The sequence below is a fragment of the Octodon degus genome, unplaced genomic scaffold (assembly GCF_000260255.1).
Source record: "Octodon degus isolate 3935 unplaced genomic scaffold, OctDeg1.0 scaffold00127, whole genome shotgun sequence".
Classification (NCBI taxonomy): Eukaryota; Metazoa; Chordata; class Mammalia; order Rodentia; family Octodontidae; genus Octodon; species Octodon degus.
Window position 1 is genome coordinate 6831041 of NW_004524703.1, and position 8994 is coordinate 6840034.

The 8994-nt window shown below is 38.8% G+C and overlaps 1 protein-coding gene across 6 annotated transcripts in view; it reads left to right on the forward strand.

The window, feature by feature from the left end:
* Ryr2 (ryanodine receptor 2) overlaps window positions 1–8994 on the forward strand; it is a 681083-nt gene that overhangs the window by 366248 nt on the left and 305841 nt on the right. For all 6 annotated transcript variants that reach the window (XM_023700826.1, XM_023700825.1, XM_023700827.1 and 3 more), the window contains exon 16: window positions 933–1068. In XM_023700826.1, the coding sequence (XP_023556594.1) occupies window positions 933–1068 (136 nt within the window). The remainder of the gene's footprint in view (window positions 1–932; window positions 1069–8994) is intronic.

Below are 8994 nucleotides of genomic sequence, written 5' to 3' on the forward strand. Positions count from 1 at the left end.
TTTTTTGGTGGAATCGGGGTTTGAACTCAGGCCCTTGCGCTTGCCAGGGGGAAGTGCTTATTGCACTGAGTCATCTCCCTAGCCCTTCTGATACCTTTGAAACTGACATTTTCTGAGGACTTTTTTTTTTTTTACTGTGTATGTAAAATAAATAATTTATCTAAGAGCTAAACGGTATAAAAGAAAAGGAAATGTCCACATAAACCAAAAACAACCATGAGTTCATTGGGAATTTCTAATTTTATACATGCTAATTTACTAGATTATTTACTATACTGAGTTTATTTAACATCCGAAGGAGTGAAATGCAGTATGATGCTGTGAACATTTAAAATACTAACTTAAATGTTACCAACTATATATTGAGTTAGGGATTCTTCTGTTTCTCATATGAAACAATTTGGATAGTAGTGAGAAATGTTCTGAGGCCCCGTGGTACCTTTGAAATTCTGTGTGAATAAGCTAATTTGGTTCATTTTTCCTTTTATTTTAAAACCTTGATCTACTGACAATAATAGAAGTATAATTTCAAATGTAGTGTGCTTTGTAGAGTGTTTCAGAGTGAATTTTGAAAAATTACTTTTAATTTAGTAATTATATTAATGTCTATAGAACAAAGATTGGCTCTGAGGCTTGCTTAGCAGCCGAATGTCATTTATGATCAATCCATTTATTCAAGGATTAAACTTTGTGGATGTGAGTATGAATTTCTTCCATTTGTGTTTGAGAATGGGAGTCCGGATTTAAAATCCACTTGGATTGTTTGAAGAGCGCTTCATATCCCATATAGTTGGGTTTCCTTCTTAAACTGTCTTCATTTTCATTAGGATTACCTGACATGCTTTTAGCCATAGTTTTATAAATCGGTGTTGTCCTTTAGGTCTGTGAGAAGAAATGCAGATTTTCATGCAGTGTTTCCCGCTCCCTCCCAGGGCATGATCAACCTCGTGCTGGAGTGCATCGACCGCCTGCACGTCTACAGCAGTGCAGCGCACTTCGCTGATGTCGCCGGCCGAGAGGCAGGAGAGGCCTGGAAGTCCATTCTGAATTCTCTGTATGAGTTGCTGGGTAAGGAGGATAGTTTGGTTTTCAGAGCAACTGAATTAGTCTATAATGTAATAGTTCTAATATAACACTTATAGACTCTGCTTCCTAATGAAAATTTTCAATTTGTAATTTATTTGGACTAAATGCAATGATGTTTAGTGTTCAGAGCCATCTCTGCATGGGAAAAGCAGCCTGCACTGCAGACGCGGCTCTAGTAGCAGAAGCAGGGCTGTCCAAGATGTCTCCCCCCACCCCCTACCTTCAGTGAGGGGGAGTGATAAGGACATGTATTAAGGAATTTGGGGAAGGTTCTAGAGCTACTGCCATAGGAGTCCCCTCTGCCCACAGTCCTATTGTGTCAAGGGTCCGTTCTATTTTCTTTTCTTAGTCTTTATAAGGTCTGTGCTTAGCAATATCTACCCATGTGTGGCCTCTGCTAAGTGGCATTTGCAGTAGTTTATGCCACATTCCTATCAGCTCTGTGCAAATGTGTCTTACTTACTTTTGACCTTACAATCACTACAACTCGTTTCTCATCAAGAACTAGGAAGGGTCTGAGATTATACACTATTTACAAGCCAGAAAGTGTAATTAGACCTTCCTTCTCTGCTCTCTTGCCTCTTAGCACTTACCCATATAGTAACAATGAATTTATTATTTAATTATATGAAACGTGATCACAAAATGTGTTATGTGTTTATATTAAAAATGTATTACACTAAGAGACAGATTGTCATTAATCCTATTCCAAAGCAGTGTTGCCTTTGAGACCAAGGTCTATGTGAGGTATCACCAGAAAATATGGCAAATGTTTAAAGTTTAAAAATTATTATATGAAAAGACACATTGCCATGAGTCTTCCTTAAAATACACCCTCCTTGCTTTAAATACACGTGTTAGTCTTACTACTGTCTGAAGTGTTTCTGGAAGTCCTCTTTCCTGTTGTTTTGTTCTAGCTACCTTGAGGTCCTGACTCAATTCAAAACCTTTACCTGTCGAACACATTTTGACTTTGGGGAAGATCCAGTAGTCGCATGGTGCCAGAGCTGGTGAATAAGAAGCGTGATGACCCAACACAATGTTTTTGTATGGTCCAAGTTTCTGTGAAAATGGTCTGAGTTTACTAGGACATCCAGGCAGTTAGGAAAAGATCCTTGGGAAAGAGGACTCCCTGAACTCCTTTGGACAGTGGCAGGCATGATGGACTAGATGTGCTTAGAGTGAGTGGAAACACTCCGAGGGGTTTCATGGCCCTGTATCTTTCATAGTAATAAAATTTGAAATTTTTATTTAAAAATCTGCCATATTTTCTGATCACATCTTAAGTATAACTGTGGTCTCCAAGACCAGAACAACTTCTGGTTTTGTATTCCTGCATTTAACTTTGTCTTGCATAAAGTAGGTACTCAGCAAATGTGTATTAATTAAATGACTGAGCTTAGATGGGGTGGAAATGTGTATCTGAATATAGAAAAGAAAGCCTTTGTGAGAAGATTGAAGAGTATTCAAAATATTTCTAAGTTCTTTATACTTGAACTTCATTAAAATTTATAGTCATAATTTAGCAAGTAAAATTCTTTGCCTGTTAGAAATTTCAGTATGTTTTTGTTAGATGGGTTGTTTGCTATACCATGAAAATCAAACACATGAAATGTGGTTCCTTGAGACTAAAGGGTAAGTTATGGCTGGGTTTCTTTGAACAACAACCAGGGACATTGAGGCTTTGGAGGAATCTGGATTCATTTATTTTACCTACAGCTAGGATTTTGTGGTGCTAAAAATTCTAAAGACTGAATTTCTTTGGAAAAGTAGAAGTTGTCACCTTGAATTTCTGAATGTAAAAGAGACTGTAGTGTGGAAATGTTTAAATCACCCCATGTCACTTGGTAGGACAGCAGGTGAATTCCTGCAGATGCTGTCTAGGCTTCTTGTCACCAACCTGTATTCTGGGGAAGGGTGGATTATGTGCAGAAAGAATGCTGCCGTAGGTAAATTGAGATAACACGCAGCATCTTATTCCTTCTGTCCAGTCAGGTCTTTTCATAATCTCAGTGGTTGGCCCCTTTGGCAGCCCCTGTGCTCATGTATCCATAACAGATGAGCAGAGAAAGGTACAATAGCTTTTGTACACTTATGGAAAAGCAAAGTCCACCCTTGAACTTTATCCTTCTGAGCTACTTATCTCTCAAGCCTGTATTTCCTGTAATTCCCCAGAGTCCTTTGGGGATTAAATTTGATTATTTTTGAGCCTACAGAAGTGGCATTAATATACTCCACCGAATGCTAGGGACTTGGGTGTGAGCACAGCTTCTCACTGTAATTCAGTTTATGGTTTGCTTTTATTAGATATGGTTGGAGATGTGATTTTAAAATGGCATGCTCATGCTTATTAGACTCAGCAGAGAAGGGGCAGGTGGTGCCGGTGGGATGACATGTCCACGGGGATGTGTTCAGTTGGAAGCGGCAGCGTGCCCTAACAGAATCCAGGCCCAGCTCCTGAAACCGCAGAAGAGTATGAGGGCCATGACTGGCTGGTTCTCTGTGTCTTTCACTCAGTGGCTCCATTATCTTGCCACAACTGGTTTCTTATGTCACAGCTCTCCTGCCATCGTGTCATTTTCTCCTCCTCCTCCTCCTCCTCCTCCCTCCCCTCTTCCCTCTTCATCCTTTGCCTTCCCTTCTTATTCTTCTCCACTTCTTTTAAAAATGTTTTATTTGGAGACAAGGTCTTGCTAATTTGCTAAGTTACCTGTGGTGGCGCTGATTCTGTGATCCTCTTGCCTGAGCCTCCCAGAGAGCAGGAATTACAGGCCTGCACCAACATACCTGGCTGCTGCTGGGCCTCTTACATGGTCAGCTTCCTGGATGCTGGCTTTTCTGTGTGGCCTCCACCAGCTGCTGTTTCTAGCACTGCAGTTTCCCCTTGCTGTGTGAAAAGTGAACTCTTGAAAGAGAACATATGGCTTCCTAAATCTTATCCTGAAGACCACACCTTCCATTTCATTTCTCAACTGTGACTAGTCATTCTGAGAAGTGGGGAGGGGAATTTTACTAGCACTGCTGCTAGCTGGAGGGAGACCCATGCCTGAAACCCAGTATGAGTCCTCAGACCGCCTTGCTGTCATCCAGAGTTTGAGAGAGACAGAGGAAGCTGAGGAAAAGCTCAAACGTCCTCCATAAATGTTGGCTCATTCACTGTGCTTTTGCCACCTATTTGTTGAACCAAATTTTCATCAAAATGCTTTTACTCAGTACCTAGGATCACCTGTAAACAGAGAAGACCCTTCAAACAGGTTTGTCTATTTAATAAATATAATGCAGGGTTTCTTACTGTTTTTCTCTTTATATTTTAGAGAGAGCAAAAGAGTTCAAAACAGTGTTTTCTATAGCATGCTGGATTTGCTCATCAACTCACACTATAAAAAGCTAGTGAGCCTACTACTCTTCTTCAATTATGTACTTTTCCTAGGAAAACCCTATATCTTCATCTGAGAAAATAACCTCCCAAGTGGTCAGGCAGATGGCTCAGTGGAATAAGTGCTTCCCTGGCAAGTGCAAGGGCCTGAGTTCAATCCCTGGTTCCACCAAAGGAAAAAAAATAACTTCCCTTTTTGTCATCCAGTGTTTTAGAGCCCTGACTCTGCCACTAATGTGATTTTGGACAGGTCACTAAATTGTGCTCAGTTTCTGTATCTGCAAAGGGAAGAGAGTAAAAGTGCTTATATTTTAGAGATTTTTGTGCCAGTTGTATAACAACATAAGCTACTTAAAAATACCAGGCATGTAGCTGGAATATCGTCTGTAAAGTCAAAATGATGATTTTTCTCCTGTGATTTTTGGGAAAATTTGGTAATCATGTCAAAATGGTTCGTATAATATTGTTCTTTTTTGTATCATTTATTTTATTATTTATTTTTTGTGGTACCGGGGATTGAACTCAGGACCTTGTGCTTGCCAGGCAAATGTTTATTCTACTGACCTATCTCCAAGGCCCTGTGTCATTTATTTTAGATACTACCATAATCACCCATCTCCTTGTTAACATAATAAAATTTTCTTCTCCAGCTTCTGCTTTCATTCTTGGTTTTGTTTTCAAATATTTTAGAAAAAAGTAAAACTTCTCATACACTATTCCATAGAATAAATAAAGTTCTGGATCATGATTGATATGATCATGATTGATATCAGTGTGTATGTATGTATGTATGTATGTATGTATTTAATGCACCAGCTCTTGGTTACTTTTTTAGAAAAGAGAGAAAATAAAATTGTCTATGTGATTTTTTTCTGCGTTGAGAATTTTGTTTTCTATTATTATGCTACCCATTCTGTAAACATACCATCTTCCTCTTGCCCATCTCCATCCTCAGCATTTGGTGGACAGTCACACTCCCTAAGTACAGTCAGCTCTCTGTACCAGTGCATTCCACATCCATGGATTTAAGTAACTGAAAATCAAAAAATATTTGGAAATACCTGAATCTAAAATAAACACAGGGCCAGCCAGATAGCTTAGCAGACTAAAGCACCTGCTTAGGCAGAGTGTAGCAGCTGGGGTTCGATCCACAGTGTGCCATGCCGGCCCTGACCCCAGAGTATGTTGAGACAGCGATTGACACTGGGCGTGGTGGCATTTGCCTGTAATCCCAGTGCTTGGGTAGCTGAAAACAGGAGAATCACTCTCAGTCTATTCTATGTAGTGAGACCCTGTAGACACTATAGATTCTCTACTAAATACAAAAAATAAAATAAACACATACAGACTTTTCCCTCATTATTAGTTCTTAAACAGTACAATATAACAGCCATTTACATAGTGGTTGCTTTCAATTAGGTTATGAGGAATCTAGAGATGTGTGGGGATGGAGGTTGGATGTACAAGCTATGCCATGTTATATAAAGGTCTTTGCGAGGATTTTGTGTCTGCAGTGTTATGTGAGCCTCTACAGTTTCGAGAGGACATAGGAGGGGCTTGGGGTAAGTGATTGAACCATGGGGGCATGGAGCTCAGCAGTAGACCATTCTGCTGAGGAGTTTATTGTGATGTGATGCTGGGAGGGAAGCCTGGTAAGAGGAGGTGGTTGCTGAGGGTGTGGGCTGGAGGCATCTGGCTTCCTTTCTCCTCCCTTGGTCGCTCTTTCTGCTTTTCCTGCTGCGCCATATGGAAGTCTCCTCTGTCATGCTGCTGTGCTTTGGAGCCAGCCGACTATGAATAGAAACCTCTACAAATTGTAGGTCAAAGGAAACCTTGCCTCCTTTAATTTTTGAGTGTCATGGGTTGTGTTTCAGTGATGAGAATGTGGGAACCAGCCCACCAGGAATATGCAGGGCTGACTGTACTTTAGACCTCAGTGCTGTTCAGATCCTCTAAGAGTTTTGGATACTGTCTCCATGTTTGTTCTTTCTTTCCTCCAAGCTTAATCTCAGACCTCAGGGACACTGTGCTCACTTTCTCCCGAGTGTTCATGGTCCCTGACATCTGAGTCTAGTCTTCAGGATTCTGAGGCCCTTGGCCTGCTGTTTATCATTCTCTCCACCCCTGACCTAGCTCATTCTACCTCTAGGTATTCTGTATTATTTCCTTCTGCTGTTTTCTGACAATTTAGAGCTATACTTTCTGGGCCAGGGATGTAGCTCCATGGTGCAGCACCTGCCTGGCAAGCATAGGATCCTGAGTTCAGTTCCTGGTACCAAAAAGAAGCCAACCAAACAAAAAATAATTGTATTTCCTAAAACATCTAGAATTAATTAGTACTGAGGAAATTTGGCTATTTCTTTAAATATACATAAGTACTTACATAATATTTATGTAACAAATTTATAAACTATTTTAAAATTATTTACAAATCCTTCAATTGAGAAAGGATTTGTTGATGATGTTACTTAATAGTGATGTAATTAGAATCTCCCAAAACTCACTTCTTAAAGGACATTAAAGGACATTTACAGTGTAATAATCATATATGTTGCAAAGGATACAATGATTTTGGCCATGTGAATGTTTGTGACTTTTAAGCTAAATTTCTCAAGCAGCAAGAAGAAATTTTATATGAGCTTTTTCTCAGCATGTACATATATACTTTTATATTTCTATGTAGCAGAGCCTGAAAGTCTTTGTTAGTACCTACATCTAGTTAGTCCAGATAGTTCTGAGTATTCACTCACTCACCCATTCATTCTAATACCTGATCTTAGGAAAGCTTCCCTTTTTCTGTTGTCAGTTTTTCTAGGCATCTTAGCTCCTTGCAGTCTCCTGTTGGCACAGCCTTTTATAAGAGAGACTGTCAGAGTGGGGAGACAGAAACTTGGTGTCTGATGGAGTTCAGTGTCCATAGAAGCCCTCGTTCTATTTGGTTTGCTATAGTAAAATATTGTAAGCTTGATGGCTTACAAACAGTGGACATTTATTTCTCATCATTCTGGGACCTGGGAATTCCCATGACCAAGACTTGAAGCTTCTGTGTCTGATGTGGAATACTGAGGGCTCATTTCATGTGTGGTGTCTTCTCACTATATTCTCACCTAGTCTAAGGTGTGGGCTTTTGGGGCTCCCTTATAAGGGCACTAATCCTACTTATGAGCTTTCTACCCTAATGACTTAATTCCATCCTAGTCCCTGACTCCTAATGCTATCACCTTGGGATTTCAGATTTTAATTTGAGTCTTGGGTGTATCCCAGTGTTCAGACCATGACAGAGACTTTATTTATCCAAGTTGAATTGAATGCCAGATATGGCTGGTACCCTGATCCGGTCATTGAGGAATATTATAGGCCAGGCTGCACTACTTGCTCTAATGAAGCTTAATGGCCAAGTGAGAGTCCTTCTAGGCGGCAAGCCAGCTGGGATGCTGTGAGTCCTGACTACTACCCTGACAAAACTGATGTGTGAGATTGTAAACTATAGTGAGTAAAAAGTCTGATACATTTGCCTACATTAAAGCTTTCATCAGTAATATTACAAAAAAATAGGAATTTGAGGAAACATACAATCTGTATGAAAGGCAAAGTTCCAATTTCTCTAACATGTAGAGTTTGCATAACTCTAATAGAAGGAAATATTACCTAATAGAAAAGTTGGAGAAAGCTCACAGAACAGTAAGTAAATAAAAGATTTTCAACATGGCAAAGAAAGAAATATGTATTAAAATGATAAATGAGGATTATATTTCACATATTAGTTTGTCATAGATAAAAAATTTGGTAGTGTTCTTCATTGTGGAAAATGTTGATAGCATGTTCCTGTCTGGAGTAGAAATTCATGAAATTTAAAAAGCTTGGCTAACTATGTTATGTTAATAGAGACAAAACTTTTAAGTGTATATATCCTCTTGCTCTTTGAAATTTAATTTAGGAAATGGCCTTAGAGATATTTTTGAATGTATATCACAAGGATATCCACCATGAAATTGTTCTTAAATAGCAAAAAGTAACTGTGAACTAAGTAAACCTTCCCTCCTTTCAAAAAAAATAGCATAAAGTAAAAACAATGTTTCAGTCAACAGGAAATTGGTTACAGAGTTATGGTATGGTGTAATTATATAGCGTAATACTCTTACTGAAAATTGAGATAAATATGTCATTTAGAAAATTATATAAAGCAGACTAAATTATTGCTTCTTATAGTATGGAAACTTGTGGTGTGTGTAGTGGAAAAGGAAAAAAATCAAGACCTAACTGCGTACAGACGAAGATTCCAACTGCATAAAATTAAAAACGAGTTGAAAAGGTTTTGTTTTTGCACGTTTCTGGAAGAATGCACAGAAATATGTTAGGTGGCTTCCTGAGAAACGATCCTGAGTTTTAGTTTTCACTTTCTCTCTGTTTTGTAACATATTTATTCTTAACTTACTCATGTGTTCTGCATTTATAATGAAAAATTAGTTAAAATATATGACTATGCAATACAAGTGATGATAAGAGAAGAAAGGTAGATTTTAATTAAAGTT